The sequence below is a fragment of the Vidua chalybeata genome, chromosome 17 (genome assembly GCF_026979565.1).
Source record: "Vidua chalybeata isolate OUT-0048 chromosome 17, bVidCha1 merged haplotype, whole genome shotgun sequence".
Taxonomy (NCBI): domain Eukaryota; kingdom Metazoa; phylum Chordata; class Aves; order Passeriformes; family Viduidae; genus Vidua; species Vidua chalybeata.
In genome coordinates this window covers 8,466,948-8,483,615 of record NC_071546.1, presented here as the reverse complement: position 1 = coordinate 8,483,615, position 16,668 = coordinate 8,466,948, and the positions used below count along the sequence as shown (strand labels likewise).

Below are 16,668 nucleotides of genomic sequence, written 5' to 3'. Positions count from 1 at the left end.
TTGAAATAAAAGTCAGAAACTGACAAAAATGTTTAATATTAGTTTTGAAGAGAAAGTGACCGTACTCGCTTAGATGAGAAAGTAATGACTGGGTGTGTTTAGTGAGCTCTCCTGCCAACCTGTCAGCCCATGGCTGTGGCTCTCTGCGAGGTCCAGGCCTCCCCGCTGCTGCTCTCAGCGTGACAATGCAAACTCACTGGGACACAAAACACAACTGCCATGGGAGCCGGCGTGTGGAGGCTGCGCTCGGGTCTGTGTTTGGCTGCCGCTCTGGGCCTTGGCACATGTCAGCAGAACTGCAAGAGAAGGGAGTTTAAACCCCAATTAGAAACCTCACTGCCAAGGGGAGCTGCAGAAAAAGGTAAGGATCCAGGTGTGGGCTTCTTTCAGAAGCCTGCAAGGGCTTGGGGGTTTTCAGAAGCAGGGACCAAAGGCAGCTCCCATGTGAATCTCTTTCTGTGGCTCTTTGGCAATTTGTAGTGGCATCATTTCTGCTCGCCACTGACCAGGAAATTTCTGCTCACCCCTGAGCTCTGTGCACAGCATGAAAGAACCATTTTGAAATCCTGAACATCATCACCACTACTCTCAGAGGGCAGAGGCAGCATGGAAAGCATTGTGAAGCTGGTTGTGGAAGAAGGGATATGAGAAGAGAGCAAGGAATGTAGAAGTGAGACTTGACCCCAGCTGGTCTGCAGGAATGAACCCACCCAGGAGCTCTCGCCTCTGTGCTGGGAGGGAAGATCACTCTCTAGAGCCAGTTAGGGTTTGGGAAGCACCTCTGAGCAGCAGCCAAGTGCCTGCAGCATGGTGGGTGCAGCCACCCCAACACCCCTCAGTGCCAGTAATAGCCCTGGTGCGTTACCTTCCAGCGATTCCCACACTCATTGCACACGACGAAGGTGGTCATGGGCTCATCGGAGCTGCGGGTCTGCACCTGCGGGGGACAGAAGGGAGGTGAGAGCTGAGCATCACACATGGTCCTGTTCCTCTGGCCTCCAGGGATTTATACTGGGCTCACAAAATCAATGAGAGACCGAGGTTTGGGATGGCAAAAGGAACTTTCCAGTAAAATCAGTCTGGTGGTTGTGTTACACACAGTACACACATACACACATCATGACCCCATTCAGCCTGATATTACCTCAGTGACAAGTTTTGGGACAGCATATTCCCTCCTCATCCAATCTGCTGCCCATTTCTTGTAGGTGACTCTGGAAGTGGACATGCCCACAGCCAATCCCTCCCCAAACTGTCCCACAGGAAGGGATGTGGCCAGCACTGCCATGACAAACCCCTCAGTCCCAACACAAGAGCATAAAAAAAGCACTCCAGTCATTCCCATTTACAGAGCAGTCCTACATCCTGGCTTCACAGGAACACGCTCCGGGTTACCAGGTTCTGCACAGTTCCAGTCTGGTTTGTATTTGAGCCATTAAGGAACTCTGATATTTAACCCAGATGTGATTGCTGCCTCTGACTGGCTCTTGCCAGAAACACATACTTTACTAAAAACCAGATTTTCGTGGCATTTGAATACCACAAGGCAGATCTAGACTGAAAACACTGGTACTCTCCACACTAGTCAGGCAGAACTGTGCCGAGGGGTGATTATGGTGATCTATGTGTGTAATTACCCAATGTGTAAGAGTCACAGCATTTGCATGATGCAAATTAACCATTTTTGCAAGAATGCTGGATAGCTAAATTCTGTAATTCTCCTCCTTTACTGTCTGCTTCCAACATGCTCATAAATGCCAGTTCATCTACTTGAGACATCTCGTCACCCACTAGTGATTTCACTAGAAAACAAATCAAAATACAGAAAGCCTTCTGATACTGCTATTTCAAGGACACTGCTGTCTTCTGCTTAAATTCCAGGCAGTCAAACTCCAGTCCACTCCACTTGGAGACAGTGCTGTGTGCTGGGACAGCCCTGGAATGCTTACTGGGAGCACTGGCAGATCAAGGCCCCTCGCTCACCTGAGCCAGCCTGCGGGATGCAAGGCTGCTGCTGAGCCAAAGGAAACTCCCTGGTCAGATTCCTGGATCTCCTTCTCTTTCCATGTGTTTGTATGTCAAGTCCAAGCAGATGCAGGAGGCTCACCCGGCACTTGCACACGCAGTTTGTGCGCAGTCACTCAGCAGCAATCTGGTGGCTGCTGGTGCATTTTTGGGTATCTGCACATTCTAAACCACTGACTCACAGCAAAGGCACATTTATCTCCAGATGCCTGGCACAAACACAGGAGCTAAAAAGCACTGGTAATGCACAAGGCTTCCAGCAGCTGGCCATGGGGAAGAAAAATCCTCTGTCTGCTCACATCACAGCTTCGTTTATTCCTTTTGTTTCATTCATTTCATGCTATTTGATTTTAAATAAGTTGGGACTTACCCAGCTGCAGGTAATCTATATTCTTAATTTGTATTTTTAATACTATCAACATGTCTGAGTCAGTTTCTGCAGCCTCTCCTCTACACTACCCACTCCTTTCTTGTCTGAATCCCAGCATTCCCAGCACCTGCCTCCAGTGTAGAACACTGCTGAACTTTTGAAAGCTTCCTCAGTGCTGCGCAACTCCTGCTCTTGTACAAGTGAGCCAAAAAGTTACACAAGCTCACAGAAACATGTGCAGAAGTACATTTTAGACAGCCATGAGTGTTTTCAGTCCACCAGTAGCAAAATTTGTGCTGTGCTGCAGGGCCTGTCACAGAGCAGTGCAAGCTCATGACCATGATGGATCATGTCCTGTGCAGAGGCCAAGACAGGAGCAGGAAAACCAACCTGGGTGTAGGTGCAGTTCTTCTTCTTGCATTTCCCACAGGTGAAGAGGTCAGTCTGTGTCCCTCCTGTCTTGGCCATTTGATGCTCCCGGATTGCTTCTTTTGTCATAGCTTTCCTGATCTCTTTCAGCTCATTACTGGCCATTTCCTTTCAGAAGAAAAAAAAAAATAAAATAAAAAAAAAAAGGCAATACAATCACATCTGCCCAGTTTTACCACCACACCCACTAGAGTGGAAACAGCCAACAGGACAAGGCAGCCTGACAGATGGGCATTAAGATAGAAAGCCTGTTCCAATTCTGGTTTCTGGTTCATACCCAGGGCCCCGGGATGATGGGAAGGCCCAACAAACCACTCCCCACACTGCAAACCCCACTGCAAGCTCACTCCATGCACTCTAGCAGCAGCTACTGAGAAACCTGGCAGCAGCCCAGCTAAGCCTCAGGACATCCCCTGTGAGAAGCAAACCCTGCTCCTCAGGCTCCCTCACCTCCGAGGTCATCACCGCGATCTGCTCGGGGGTGATGGCCCCGCACAGCACGTTCTTTTTCAGCTCAGGATTTTTGGAGTCCTTCAGGTTGGAGATGCGGCTCCTCACACGGTTTTTGTATTTCATGTCGGTGTTCTTGATATCCTGGTAGATGCGTAAGGGCAGTCAAGGAGCCTGCAACCAACCCAGAGGCATCAAGCACTTCCCAGCCACCCGTGAAGAGCAGGGACTGTCACCCACTGCCAGGATGGAGGTGCTGGGACACAACAGCAGTATCTGCTCTGGGAGGTCAGTGCTAGATTTGAGAGCAGGTTTATACAATCCCAAAGTCCAGAGGCTTCCAGCTTGAGCTTTTTCACTGTGCTGGAAATATTCAGCTATGCTCAGGTTATACAGTCTCCCCTTTCTCTCAGCAAGGCAGCCACAAACCCCTCCACTGAGAGACCCCAGCTGCACCTCCAACCCCACAGTTCCTAAACCATGCAAACTCCTCACATAAGGCTTATCTCACATCAACATGGAGCTTGATCCTCACTGCTCCATCCTTTCCATTGCTTTTGTCTAGATCAGCACACTCTCCTCAACAGGGAGCACAGGGAGGTTGCATGTATTTGGAAGCAGAATCAAAAGCCCGAAACAACACTCTGATGGGAAGGACAAACTAGGGATTACAATCTCTGAGCTTCCAACTCCACACTGGTAGTTCCTTAATGACCAAGGACTCAGCCAAGCAGAGCTGGAACCAGACCCAGAATCCTGACAAGCTGCAGCAGAACATTTATGCACAGACAGTCCCATTTTTCCTTTGAGCACATGGATGTCACTGCTGGAGGCATGCAGGCCCTCGAGGAAGCACTGTACAGCAAGGATATACTCTTCAATCTGGGCTGCTATGTGCTCGCAGTCAGCACCGATGGCGATGTAGTCGTCTGTAAGACAGCACAAACAGGGGCTCAGTGCCTTCCAACCAAGCCAGGGCTCCCCAGGCTCAGTATTTCTGAGCTACACATCTGGACAGTTGGCTGGTTTGATTCACATGCTCTTCCCTGCTCTTCATTTGCCATCAAATGGCATCTTGGCCTTTGCTCTTGCTACTCTCTGACTCTTTGGAAAAGGGCAGTGAGGAAAATACATTAATCTAGCCAGTCTGTGTCCTGTGCCTCTCTAGGATATGGACTGCACGAGACAAAGCTAACAACAGCCTTGGCCAAAGAAGTTAGTTTTCCAATATATTTTTCATACAATTGAAATCAAAACATATATAGGCAGGAATTGAGTTTCATCAGACATTCACCTCAGTGAGAACTAACTACTCAGACTAACCACCTGGGAGGGCCTGGAGGTGTGCAGCAGCAGCAGGATCAAGCCTTCCTTTCTCATCCCACCTCAGAACTGTCTGCTCCTCCCCTCTTCTCCCACACGCCTGTTAAACAGCATCATACAGAGTGCATAACTGCCATGGATATGGACAGCTAGTATGATAATAAACACCATAAAGGAAGGAAGGTAGGGCACAGCTGAGCTTAGGGAAAGGCTCAAGGGAACCCTTTCCCAGATTTCATATGGAAAGGGTTTTTCTAAGAGCTGTGCAAAGCATTTAATGCAGCATATAAACACATGCACAGGAAGGCTAGAAATAAAGACCTCATGAACTTCTCCATCTGTCATCTACATTCCTTGGCTCCAAATTAATAAGACTCTGCAGTGCTTAGACCCCAATTTTTTTAAGGGATCTGCAATGTGGACACAACCAGATGCTCAAGCTTCCAGACATGCTGAGTACCTGCAGCTGCCTCTCACTTGAGATGGCACAGTCTGAATGCAAGAGGGATCTGTTCCACCCCAGATCCAGAGGACCACAATATTTAAGGAGCACCTGTCTGCAAAGGCAGCAGAGTCTGACAGCAGATGCTGACTGGCATAAACACCATTCCTACAAAGTCCATGTACTGAGTTACAGCTTCACTTTGTGCCCCAAGGGTGACAGGGAAGACAGCTTCATTTAACAGTGATTAGAAAAGATCTAGAAAGTGAAGCAAATCCCTGCACACATGAAAGATTAAACTTCTGCACAGACCACCCCATGCTGCAACCCTGTGTGACAAACCCTGTGTTCTTAACAGGCGCTGCTTTACACATTGTCGTGCCTCCAGCTCAAGCCAGGTCTCTGTGTAAGTGTCTGAAAATGCTGCAACAGCAGCCACTTCAAAGGGGTGACCAGTGGCTAGACTGAGCTGCTGGCAGTAATCCTTTAACAAGGCTGCTCTAGAACAGTATGTCTAAGCTGAGCTGGCACTGACAGTCTCTTTCAGAATGGTCCAGGAGCTGTGAAGCACTTGAGGCAACGCAGGGCTTCCCCCAGCACTTACCATCAGCCTGCAGAGCTGCTGTCAGCATCTCCCTGCATTTGTTGCGCACAGCGTCGCAGGTGATGGGGGCCGGAGGGAAGGTGGTGATTTTGGGGGTGGTCGGAGTCTTTGGAGGCTCCTGCCTTTTGTTGGAGCTAAAAGAAAAACTTCACCTGTCAGAATGTCTCAGTTTGGGCCACTGAGAGCAGAGAAGGGAGCAGCAGGTATGTGGCCAAGCATCCTGTTAATCATAATATAGAAGCAGTCAGAACACAGTGCAAAGTCATTGTCCCAAATCAACACAGAGCACAACGTGGCAGCCAGCGCCCTCGGGCCAGACACGAGCTCTCCTGTGGACACTGCTGGCTGCCAGCAGAAGTTTAATCCATGAGCAACCCTGCCAACCATCTTGTGCTATTCAACACACATCAGCTGCTGCACCACTGGGCATCAAGCAAAAACATTACTGTTGGACACCACCAGTAACCCAAATACACTCAGGACATCTGAGACCATCAGCAATCTCCTGTTTTGACAGTGCAGTGCAGATTCATGGTACTTCTTTCCTCTTAAACTTTGCAGGACACCAGGCCTGTAACTGCTCTCAGCAGAAAGCAAACAGAAAGCTCCAGAAGAAGGAGCTGTGCTAAGGAAAACAAAGAAAAAGAAAGAAAATGGCTCCTTCAGCTTTGATAGTTAAAAAACACGAACAACAAAGTGTAGCACATGAAAGGTTCTTCCTTTTTCCTGCAATCTGAGCAAGACACTGATTACTCATCTCACAGAAGAACACCCCTACATAGCCACACACAGCTCATACAGGTGCCAGGCTAGCACAGGACTAAGAAATACTGCTTTGCTCTCAAAAATAACTCCATTTCTACCTGCAAGCAATCATGGGCACAGGCAAGGGAATGCAAACACCTGCCTGCTGTGGCTGACTCAGTCGGGTCACCTGCCAGGGGAGCTGGATGGAGACCAGCCTGGACAATCAGCACATGACGTGGGCAGGCTGAGTCACTGCTGCGGGGTCTGCATGCAGAGAAGGAACCTCAAGGAGCAGCTCAGCTGGTTGTGCACGCAGAAAGCCTAACATCTGCACATGGTGTTAGTCAGCCCTGCAAATACTGCTGGTAAAAGATCTGGGTTAGTATGATTCACAGATGATTTTCGAGAGCTTTGTTCTCCCCCCTAAATCTAGGCAGCAGTACAGCAATTTTTTTCAGCAGAGATTGTTCTGGCTTTGGTGATTTGGCTGTAGAACTCCCTGTATTTATGGCCAACGCCTGGTACCATTATTGCACAAAGAGACAGAAAGGGAAAAAAAGAAACCTCAATATTTCACCCATGGCATGCCAGCAGTATCTTCTTGAAGATCCAAGTGGCTTGACAAATTTTGTTAAGCTGGATCACTACTGCCAGTTCTTTGCCATCGAAAATAAATTTGTTATGAACAAGCACTTCCACTACACTGTCCTGGAAGGGATTAGTCAGCCCACAAAAAAACAGCACTAAGCTGGAAACCTTCCGAATCTGCTGCCACACAAACTGAGCCAGACGACTTTAGGGACTTATCCTGGGAGTTCCTGTGACTAAGGTCATATCCAGTCTGGCTCAAATCCCACAGATCACCACTGGGGCTACTGGATTTGCACAGTTCAGAACCTCACCAAACCCTTTTCAGAAACATCCATCAGTGAACCTTCAGCAATGGTTCAGGTCAAACCAAAGCAAGAACTTTGATTTCTTGTTTATATGAATGAGATGATGCACTCTGTGAGGGAGATTGTACTGTGAGCTCACTGTGTTTTTCTGCAATAAAACCCCTTTTTACCAGCTGGTTTTACTGGTCAGCACTGCAGGAGCTTATTAAAGAACATATTTGTGTCCAAACAGCTCAAAACATTCAATAGGATTTACACTGCACATGTTACAAAAAGAAGAAACAACTTAGCCTGTAAATAATCCATTAGATGATGATTTTCTCCCATCTGGAATGTAGAAACTGCCATCAGGTACTTTTGTGCTTAAGAAGCTACACACAAATCACAGGCAGCACTCATGGGAGTGTATATACCAGAGCATACACTAAGGAATAACCCATAATTCAGGAACAACCCATCTAAAAAATCACAGCTTCTCATGTTACATAAAATAGTTTGGAAAAATTAGACTTCCCAAAGGACAAAGGCAAGGCATACTTACAGTAAAAGGAAGAACTGAAGGAATATGGGTAGTTTGTGGCAAGGGAAACTTAAAGGAGACAAGTCCTGAAATTCCTTACAAAGGAAGACGGTAGGAAAAAATCCACAGAAGGGTGTAGAAATGGCTTTAGTAAGACAGGTTTTGATTGAGAGTAAGTTTTAAACTGTAAAGGTGAGTTATGAATTGGAAATACTGCCAAGTGCAGCTGTGGAAATGCCTTGCCCTGAGGTTTTCTAGGGCTGTCAAAGAGCTTGAAAAAAGCTTGTCAGGGACAGCTTGGGCAGAGGTTATGCTGCGCTAAGAAGGGACTGCAGGAGAAGTTTCCCTGAGAGCTCTTCCAGATTTAAATTTTGTTTCATTTTGCAATCAACAAACAAAGATTTCCCAGAGCAAAATCCTGTGTGTGAACTCAGTGACCTCAGTGTGAGCTCAGAACATTGACTTTCACTACAGTGAGTCCTCAAACACAGGTCTTCAAACCTGTATTTGCAGAGGTAATATTTGATTTCCAGGAAGGTTCTATCTGCAAATGCTATAGACTTGTATATTAAGATGTTTATTCCTTGGGGGTGGAAAAAAGCTCAACAAGATGTATGGTAGTCCCACTTCTGTTAGCTGATGAGGAAAGATATATTTGCCTGCATACACACACATCACCCATGCACTGAGATGAGAGCTGATCCCTCAAGAATTAGATGAAACAGACTTCACAGCCATTCCAAAGACAGAAAATTATTTATTAAGGTTTAGAGGTTAGTTTAAAAATAGAATAGTTGGGAAATAGAGCTCAAACACACCTAGAAGACTTATTTCAGGAAATCCTTGTGGTTCACACTGTTCCTGTTAAACATGAGAAAGAGCTTGTAAATCTACCCAGGCAGCAAAAGTTTATACATAAAACAAAGCTCTGCTGGAACAAAATGGTGGCAAAGCAGCAGCCAGGGACTGCAAACAGAACTCAGGGCTGCACTGGAAGAAAATGCCACAGAAGGGCTAAATTCAGGCCACATATCCAAAACCTCCTAATAAAGGCAGTTTAGAGAATCCTGGAAAAGAAAACCCACATGCTGCCAGAGACAGAAACATTAGACACAGCCCATTAAAATGTACTGCACTATGGGTCTGAAACTCTACAGCACCACAGAATATGCTTTGGATTAGAGTAATGCAGCATCTAAATTCACAGGTGCCAGCTCCACGCTGGCTGGCTCAGAGCCTTCAGGTCTTGCAATGATAGCTCCAGTCACTACACAGGGATTTCTACATCTGTGCTCCAGAAAGCAAGATGAGTTTCAGGCTAAGATTTAGTCAAATATTTTTCCCTGACCAAAATGGAAGGCGTAGCCAAAATCTAACAGACTAAGAGGCTGAAATATCTGAATACAAACTGATCTCTCTGGTGTCTTGACAGCAGCCTCATCTGAACCAGCTATCACACACTGAGCAACCAGTCTGACTCCACTGCAGTCTCTGCTTCAAAGAAAAGAGACTCTCCTCTGCCAATAGATTATTATTTTTTTAAGGCAGATTAGTAGTTTATTTTGCAGGACTGGAGAAAAAACATTCCTGTTTCTGGAAGAGAGCGTGGCTCAACAGACTAACCCCAGGAGCTGGCCCCTGCTCCTGGTCTAGGCTACTCTAATCCATTGGCTTCTGTTCATCCTTCACAGCCAATGGGATGCTTTGCTAGTCAGAAGATGGAGGCTGAATACATGTAAAAAGCATCAAGGATTAAAAAAACCCATAAAAGTGCAGTATCTGCAGCACATTAAGGCACAAGAGAACATCACCAGCACAAGACAGACTGCTCCACCCCACATACCCCATGATAAGTGACAAAGCAAGGAGGCAGCAAGGAGGGGATTTGCCTCTGTGCCTACAGCCAAGATCCTGTTCTGACTGAAATCCCACACAGGTACACACAGATCTGGACAGCCCTGGCTCCCATTCTGCACTGCATCACTGAACTCCATCCTGGCTGTGAAGTCTCCCAAGTCCTTTCATTGCACTACTTAGCAAATCCTTTTTTCCATTTTATGGAAGCGAGGTAACCAAAGATACCAATCATTTAAAGTCATGGAGCATCAGCAGCCTTCTCTCCATCAGCAGCTCTGGGTCGAGCTGCAAAGGCTCACCCTGAAGTGCCAAGCCTTGAGAGAGCTGAGCAAAACCAAAGAAGTGACAAGAAAGTGACAAAGGCTGCAAACATGGAAAATCTTGCAAGCCAGCAGGACTACAGCCTGAATACTCTAAATCTTCTGTCAAACTTGGGAAATTGGCTAAATCACTTAAGAGCCAAATCTAGGAAGCACACACCCCCCTGGGATCTGAGGCTGGGCGAAATTTCTAGAACAAAGCTTTAAATCCCATTTTTCCCCTCCCCTTTGATCACTGTCTGCACTCAACAACTGCAGTCACAGGCAGTGGAAACAGGATGCAGCATTCAAGGCATGGCAAGGAGCAAGCATGCAGCTGACCTGCCAGCTGGGGGACATCAGCCACAGGGAAAAGGGGACTTCTGCTGGGATTTGTCAAGGACAAAGAAATGGAAGTTTTACTTTAGTAATGTATCAATCAATCCCATCCACTGCAAAGGCCAAAAATAATCTTCATTCTAAGGAGTTCAAAGTTAGAAAGAAACAAAAACGCATAAAAATGCAACAAAAAAAAAAAGAATAGGGGAATGTCCTACTACTAGAAAAAACAACACATAACCAAGAGTAAAAAACATTAAATAAAATATGAATAAAATTTTAAAACTCACTAAAGCCACTGTATTTTTTGATGTGTATTTCTGCATTACAGTTAATTAATAACACCACACAGATCAACCTTGAAGAAAAAACACTTCCAGCATCTCTGACCAGAAATCTGACTATAAAAATTGCTGACTCAGATACTTAAAAACAAAAATTAACGTAAGGTGGCTTAAGAAAACTTAAATTCTCTAACAGAGTCATCTTTGGTAAAAGGGAAGTATTACCTTTGGTCTCTTGAGTTACCAGTCTCCCTGGAGGAAGATGTTGGCAAAGACAGGCTTTTCTTTTTGTCCTCATTTTTTTCCTCAGAAGCATCTATGTTCAAAAGAGGAATAAGTTCAGAACTGGTCTTTATGCTACAGCCCTGCCTATACTCCTCAGTGTTTTCACACTACCCACTGTTGGCCTAAAGTTATTATTGTCCCAAAAAGATTCAGGAGAAAATGCCTTTATGGCCTTCCTGCTTCCCAACAGACCTGTTCCTTGTCTTCAAGTAGAAACTAATTCAAACAAAAAAAAGCTTTCCTCACCAAACCAGAGAGCAATCAGTTTCCCTGCCTGGGAGATAAGACTCCTCACAAGACAAGCCTCTTCACAAAAGTTTCTTTCAGAGGCTGCTGAGCAGGGATTAGATCAAGTTCTCTCAAGCACAACTAAAAGCAGAATTTCCAGCCAACACCAGCTGAAGGGCCAGTACGGACTGGTCCTTGTGGAACTACAGCTTCTGATTCCCAAGTGCTGCTGAAAGCCAACAGCACAACGTTGGAGAGGACTTTCATGACACTGTAGAACAAGTTTGACCCAGAGGTAAATTATCTCAGTCTAGCCAACACACACCCAATCTAATGAGGAGGTAACAATCCAGGCAGGACAGGAAAAGAGCCCTTTTAACACTCATCCAGCCTGGCAAGAAATGGGAGCCCATAACAGGGAAAGCCTCCCCAGCTGGACATGGTCCATGTGAGTTTATCTCCAAGACGGTGAACTAAGATCCTTCTCCAACTCACCACCCCAAATCCATCCCAGCACTTCCCTTCCTGAGCTGCTGCAGGAGGCTGACAGCACCCATGGTGTTAATGCCACGCAGAGCACAAGTGGGAGCAGGGGGTTCAGAGCACAGATATTGTTTCTACAATAACGTTGCTAATTATTATGTGATGAGTTGTAAGTTAGTAGTCCTGAAGCCTTCAATGCTCTTCCAATGATGAGCTGGCTAAACAGGAGCTAAATCTAGAGGGATGCATGATAGGACACAAAACTGAAAGACAGAGAGGGTGGAATTGTAAAGGCTGATTTGCTAGAATGTTTATTCAGATCAAGAGATAAGCTCTCCCAAAAAACTCAGCCTCCCACTGAAGGCAGCTTGTTCACAAGCTGAATATGACAGGAACATGCTGATTTCCTTACCTAGAAGTTTCTTCCAAGATTTGATGAGGGATTTGGCAAGTGATATCACTTCTTCATCTGTGCTCTGCTTCCTCAGTGCATTCACCGACATTCCAATGCGGGTGGACTGCAAGGGAACAGCCCAGTGAACCACTCCAGAACAGATTCAATATTAGTTACTAACTGAAATCTCAAATAATCATGACAAAGTTAAAGCCATGACCAAGATAGGAGTATCCAAAGGCTTGCAGAATGATTCTATGACCCTTACAATTTTGGAAGAGCGAGGTGACATTCTCCAGCTTGCACAACTGAACAGAAGACACAGCCAATCTCCCACAAACCCTTCCCTACACACTTGTAAGTGACATTCAAGCTTAGAGTGAAAAATTCCAAGATGCATCACAAACTCCAAATTGTAATTCTGCTCACTCCTCCCCAGTGTTCTAAATATCAACATTACAAAGAACTTCTCCCACGACTGCCCTCTGTGTTTGCTACTTTAACCCAGTCTTTCCTCTTTTTGCAGCCTACAAACAAGATTTGAGCAGTTACACACACAGTGACCCAGAGCTCTTTAACTGCCAGTCCAAAACCCAACTTCTGCACTATTTTGTTGGATTTAATGTTTATTTTTATTCTTTGCATGACACAAGAAGTGTGAGGATATCGATTAAGTTTATTTAGACCAAATTTTGAACTCATCCAGATGTAAACTTAAGATTTTTACCATAACTGTGCAACTCACCTGCAGTAAATCCAAAGTCATAGGCATACTTTTCAGTTCTTTCAGTAAATCCATTGCACCTTCCTGGAAAGAAAAAGAGAATGAGTGCCTCAGCTTTTATTAAAGAAATTCAGTAGCTTGGGTATAGACACAGAAAGTTGAATTGAAAGGGAAAAACACCAAGTGTTCCCTGAAACATAAGCAAGTGCACTGTTGGGTGCTGTTCCAGACAGACAGTAGATCCTGCAACTTGAAGGCACCTGAATCATTGGAATGGGCAAAACAGAAGACCACTGGAGTGCTACAGGTCCTTGCTTGTGTGTGGTGCAAGTGCAGCACTAGTTTATTATTCTTACCTGGCATGCTGAACATTTTTAACACCTGAAAAACACACTCTGAATTACAACTGTCAAAAATCCCATGTAGCTGTTTCCTAGTTTTCATATTAATACCCCACATTCTGCTCAGGAGAAAAGCTGAGACCAGGAGCAAAGGCAGCAAGCTGTGATGGTGAAGAGTTGGTCACTTGAAACTTGTTCTGTGAAGTCACCTTACATCATCTCTACATCTTAGAACCAGGAAAATTCTGATGAGGAATCTGTAGATACCTAAACTGGCAATCACTCAGAGAACTGGAAATCACTTGTCTCCCTCTAGCACATCCCAGCCTGGCATGGACCTGTCTCCATTCAGCTGGCTCTTTCCTCCCAACCCCCTTCCCTCAAACAAGGCTTCCAGTGTTCACATTTAGCAGCTCATTTACAACACCACCACTCCAAGCCCAGTTGCAGCACAAGGCCCGCACAGCCACCATTGTAAGGAAGTGAAGTTGTCTGCACTGCCAGCCCTGTCCTCACATCCCGTCCTCCTTACGCAGAAGGGCCGCTTCCAACTCATCCCAGGAAGCAATCCAGCTGCAATCCACCCTACAGAACAGATGCCCAAATCAAAGCAGAGTCAAAGCTTTCAGCATGCACACAATCAACTCACAGCAGCATAAACCACACACCTTTACGTACCCAGAAGGACTGACTTCCCCTTCCTCCAGCCCTGAACACCCAAAGTGACCCGGTGTGACTCCAAATGGAGCCACTCAGCACAATGGCAGCAAATGAGGATCCACGGAAAAACTAGAGCAACAAACAGGTACTCCAGGAAGAGTTCTAAGATTAGCCAACACAGAACATGCTGCAGTTCAGCACTAACTCAAATGCCAGCCAAGAGGAAATGTTGCATACCCCTCCTGTAAGAAGCTGCCTCTTTCCCAATGAAGCTGGAAGCAAATTCTGCAAAGTTGCCCCTTTCCTATTTCAACACTGATGCTGAAAACCTGCCACCAGTGAGAAGAGACATCACAGGCTGTTCTTTAGCCCAAACACACTTCCCTGGGCTGTTCCAACAGCGACACAAGTGACAGCGCTTGCTCTACCCACACCTGACAGGGTCAGTCCAACATCCAAAAGTTCCTGTGATAGCAGCATCCATCATCCCACCACAGGAATACCACACTCCTCTAATGCCTCCTCCTCCTCGCCCATCACCTCCCACTCCCCACAGCCCTTCCCAGCCCCAAAATCCTTCACCCCTACCCCAAATACAGATGTACAGCCTACCTCCTTCACAAACCCCTGTCAGCTTTCTGCCTTAGCACTTGCGTGACGCTGTGTTCCTACAAGCACTGATATATCCCATTAAGCCGGAAAATACCGGCTCCTGTCCCCCCAGGCTGTCACACGGGTCACAGCACTCCCCGAGTGCAGACAGCAGCTTGGCCGGCCCTCCACACTCCAGAGGCCACGGCAGTGAGCAGCAGTGCCGGTGTGGGATGGAGATGCAGGAAGCAAATCCATCAGCACCGGGGCTTTCCCCGAGGGCAAACCGGGGAAACCCCAGGCCGGTGCTGGTGGGGACTCCCCTTCCAAAGGGTTCCCAACAGGACAGGGCAGAAGGGCTGAGGATGCTCTCCAGAAGGAGGGCAGGCAGCGCAGGGTGAGCCCCGCAGTGCTGAGATGTGGGCTGGGGATGCCGGAGGCCTGGGGTGGGGGGGCTCAGTATGGGGACTGGAGGCTCCCACAGCACCCAAGGGGGCTCACAGGGCTGCCCGCCCAATAACTGGCAGTGGGTGGATTCCACACCTCCGCAAAGGATGGGGAAAGGAGAGGGCGACGGGGCCTGCGGGGGGGAACCCCACTTAAAAGGGGGGAGCGTCTGCTCCAGCACGATGTAATGACCGGGGCGGCACTGAAAGAGAGGCTCCCAAAATGGGGTCTGGGGAGGGGGAGGCCCCTGACAATGGGCACCGAGGGAGAGGTCGGGGTGCACCAGCGCGGCAGCGAGGAGGGGATCCTGCGGAAAGGAGGGGGCGCGTCCGCCAGACAAGAGGGGGGCAGGGGGCGGCCCCCCACGCCAACCGGGCTGCGGGGGCCCTACCGCCGCCACTCACCGCGTTCTTCTTGGCCACCATCTTGTCCAGGCGCCTGGCAATGCGCACGATCTCGTCCTCCCCGCCCATCGCGCCGCTCCCCGGGATCGGTGCCGGGGCCGGACGGGGGTCCGGGCGGGGGGAGCTGCGTTCGGTGCCCGGTGCCCACCTCAGCCCCCGGTGCCGCAGTCAGGGCGGGCGCACGCGGGGCACGATGGGAGTTGTAGTCCTGGGGACGCCAGCTCCACCCGCCGCCTGCCGGAGCGCAGCTCACGGGCGGGACTTCACCTCCCAGCGTGCCCCGCGGCCGTCTCGCGCGGCGCCGCCCGGCCGCCGGGGGCGCTGTGGGGGCTGCGGTTCGGCCCGCGGAGGGGGCTCGGAGCGGAGCCGGGGCTGAGGGATCCCCGGTCCCCGCCCGCGGGGCTGTGCCACGACACGGCAGGAACGGCCGTGTCCAAAAATGCTGCAGCGGGTCCGGAGGAGGCCACGGAGATAATGAGCACCTCTGCAGTGGAGACAGGCTGAGAGCTGCGGGGCTCAGCCTGGAGAAGGGAAGGCTCCGGGCAGACCTTTAAAGCCCCTTCCCGTGCCTAAAGGCGCTCGAAGAGAGGTGGAGAGAGGCTTTGGACAAGGAGTGACAGAGCGAGGGGGAACGGCTTCACACTGACTGAGGGCAGGGTTAGATGGGGTATTGGAAAGAAATTTTTCCCTGTGAGGGTGGTGACAGCACTGGCACAGGGTGCCCTGAGAAGCTGTGGCTGCCCCTGGATCCCTGGAAGTGTTCACGGCCAGACTGGATGGCGCTTGGAGCAGCCTGGGATAGTGGAAGGTGTCCCTGCCCATGGCAGAGGGTTGGAACAAGATGAGCTTTACAGGCCCCTTCCACCCCAAACCATTCTGTGGCTGTGACTGTTGTCCATGGCTGTGCTGAGCCCTCGGAGCAGTGCTGGATAAACTACTGGATAAAGTGGATAAATGCTCCCTGGATAAACCGAGGCTGTGCCCCTCATACGGCCTTGGGGACTGGACAGCAGTTACCAGTGGCGAGAGGACGGGTGTTTTGGGGGGGCCAGGCTAGACCCCCTGTAGATGGCACTCGCACACTGTGCAAGGGCAGCGCATCCCCCGGGAGCTGCTGCTGAGCGCTGTCGCTCCCTCCAGCTGGTTCCTGGCAGAGGGAGAACTTCCATGCACAGCCGCCTGCACAGCCCTCGCCAAGAGCCGATGTTTCAGAGAGGGCCCTGACTGTGCTGGTGAAGAGCGGCCGTGTCCTGCCCCGATGGAGCTGCAGATCATGTGGAAGCACAGGGATATGCTACGTGTGGCCTCGGGATGCACAGTCAGGTCTTGGGAACCAGAATTCCCGGCACTCATCTCCAACTGCACTCTGTCCTGGGGCAGGCTGAGTCACTGAGGGCATAATCACAGAATCACAGAATTGGTAGGGTTCAAGAGCTTGGAGATCGTCCAGCCCCCCTTCAAAGTCGGAGTCACCTAAAGCAGGTGACACAGGAACTTGTCCAGATGGGTTTTGAATACCTCCAGAG

General features: G+C 48.7%; 1 protein-coding gene across 2 annotated transcripts; it reads right to left on the bottom strand.

Annotated features, from left to right (window-relative positions):
- TCEA2 (transcription elongation factor A2) lies at positions 1–15,341 on the bottom strand. Of its 2 annotated transcripts, XM_053958392.1 has the most exons (10): positions 15,143–15,340; positions 12,721–12,783; positions 11,994–12,099; positions 10,811–10,901; positions 5,644–5,777; positions 4,147–4,203; positions 3,275–3,429; positions 2,786–2,932; positions 866–937; positions 1–296 (listed from the first exon to the last, which is right to left on the bottom strand). In XM_053958392.1, exons 1-10 carry the CDS (start codon positions 15,209–15,211, stop codon positions 288–290), a joined length of 903 nt encoding a protein of 300 aa, XP_053814367.1. In that variant the 5' UTR covers positions 15,212–15,340; the 3' UTR covers positions 1–287. The 2 variants fall into 2 exon arrangements, with proteins under 2 accessions (XP_053814367.1, XP_053814366.1); XM_053958391.1 differs by lacking the exon at positions 1–296 and having other exon boundaries at positions 821–937; positions 15,143–15,341.
- Between the last annotated feature and the right edge of the window lie 1,327 nt (positions 15,342–16,668).

What these genes read in the sequence shown, in the direction of transcription:
- TCEA2 (XM_053958391.1), bottom strand. Translation starts at nt 15,211, where the DNA reads ATGGGCGGGGAGGACGAGATCGTGCGCATTGCCAGGCGCCTGGACAAG. An exon ending in AGCAGCCCAGATTGAAGAGT is followed by an intron (nt 3,430 to 4,146) that starts ATATCCTTGCTG and finishes GACTGCCCTTAC; the next exon opens with GCATCTACCAGGATATCAAG. An exon ending in TCGCGGTGATGACCTCGGAG is followed by an intron (nt 2,933 to 3,274) that starts GTGAGGGAGCCT and finishes TTCTTCTGAAAG; the next exon opens with GAAATGGCCAGTAATGAGCT.